We start from the raw sequence: 1,738 nt of genomic DNA, 5'->3' as shown, positions 1-1,738 counted from the left end.
TCGAGATAACCCTTTGGCAGAGGCACAATAAGGTCGATTATTGCTCGTATTTTCAGGTTACAATAGACAGTCACCCTGGAGGGAAGAAGGTGTGGGATTGTGCGCGTGTGTTTGTTTGTTTGTCTGTCTGTCTGTTTACTAGTCTGCTTTTGCATTTGATTGTCTATTTGTTTGTTTGTATGTGTGTTGGGTTTATATGTAATTTTGGGGGTTTGCGTGGAAGTGAAAGGGTTTGTGTATGTATTTATGCATGCGGTAGTGCTCTTATATATGAGCAGATATCTGTGTTTTGTTGTTGTTGTGCGTTGTGCATTTGTTTTTTTTTGTGTGTGTGTGTTTTATATATTATATATATATAATATTTTATATATATATATATTTTATATATATATATATAATTGTTTTGTTGTGTGTGTGTGTGTGTGTTGTGTGTGTGGTGTGTTTTTGTGTGTGTTGTGTGTGTGTGTGTGTGTGTGCGTGTGTGTGCAGAGTAGAGTACATATATATGTGTTTACGTGTGTCCTTACTGTACCACAACTAACCATTTACATTTCCATCTTCCTTCTCCTTCTCCCCTCCCCCCTCCCTTCTCCTCCCTTCCCCCTTCCCCTCTGCCCCATACTCCACCTCCTGCGCACCCTTCCCCCCCCCCCCCCCGACCCCTCCCTCCGCTCCCTCCGACCTTCCCTCCACCCTCTCTCTCCTGCAGGTGACGTGGGTGACGGGCGAGGCCATCCTGCAGGGCGCCACGACGGTGGTGGGCGTGCGGGAGATCCTTCCCAACGGCTCGCTCGTGTTCCTGCCCTTCAGCCCGCGTTCCTACCGCCAGGATATCCACGCGGCGTCCTACCGCTGCCTCGCCTCCTCCAGCGTCGGCAGGATCGTGTCCCGCACCGTCACCGTCAGGGCAGGTGAGTAGATTGGGGAGTTGGGTCTTGGATAGGATGAAGGAGGGGCCTCTAGGGCGTAGGAGAAGTGTGCGGCTGAAGGATTCGTGTCGAGGATTCCGTTGCAATACACAGCAGAAGGATGCATTTGTAGGATTCACTTGCAGGATAGGGGCGCCCGATCCTTCTAGCAGGAAGCAGCAGGGGCGGCGTGGCAGGGAGGCAGTGGAGGCGCGGAGGAAGGGCGGCAGGAGGAGGAGGAGGAATTAGGGAAGGAAGGAATGTTAGGCTTTGAAGGTTAGATCCAGGCCGCGTGATGCAGGCCGGCGGAGGGATCCAGGTGCAGGAAATATGGATTTGTGTGTGCATATATACAGGACACACATGGACAAGCAAACAAACAACATCCACACATCCATTCACATAAACAAACGCACACATCCACGCACACTCAAAACGCCCACACACATGAACGCCCACACATTCACACCCACACACATGAACGCCCACACAAACACACCCACACATATGAAAGTGCACACAATCACACCCACACACAACATGAAAAGCGAACGAAAAAGGACTAAGAAAGAGGGCGTCGACGAGCATCCACCGCCTCCAATCCCACCCCCACCCCACCCCCACCCCCAATCCCACCCCCACCCCCACCCCCACCCCCGGCCCGAGGAGTTCCTTGGGCGCCGAGGATCCGGGGCGCTAAGAGGCAGTCCTCTCGGCAAGATGGCTTGGCTGCGTCAAGTTTTCGCGTTCGGGAGACACGGTTGGCGCTTGGCAAGTTTGTTTACGGGGCGACACAAGCCAGGCAACTTGAGTCGAACGGATGCATGGGA

General features: G+C 52.6%; 1 protein-coding gene across 1 annotated transcript in view; it reads left to right on the top strand.

Annotated features, from left to right (window-relative positions):
* Positions 1-1,738, top strand: part of LOC125034082 (Down syndrome cell adhesion molecule-like protein Dscam2) — a 124,758-nt gene that overhangs the window by 15,268 nt on the left and 107,752 nt on the right. The window contains exon 11 of the mRNA XM_047625724.1: positions 710-911. Within this exon, the coding sequence (XP_047481680.1) occupies positions 710-911 (202 nt within the window). The remainder of the gene's footprint in view (positions 1-709; positions 912-1,738) is intronic.

This window comes from Penaeus chinensis, chromosome 17 (assembly GCF_019202785.1).
Source record: "Penaeus chinensis breed Huanghai No. 1 chromosome 17, ASM1920278v2, whole genome shotgun sequence".
Lineage (NCBI taxonomy): Eukaryota > Metazoa > Arthropoda > Malacostraca > Decapoda > Penaeidae > Penaeus > Penaeus chinensis.
Note: the sequence above shows the minus strand (reverse complement) of the source record. Positions and strands in the feature narration are given on the sequence as shown.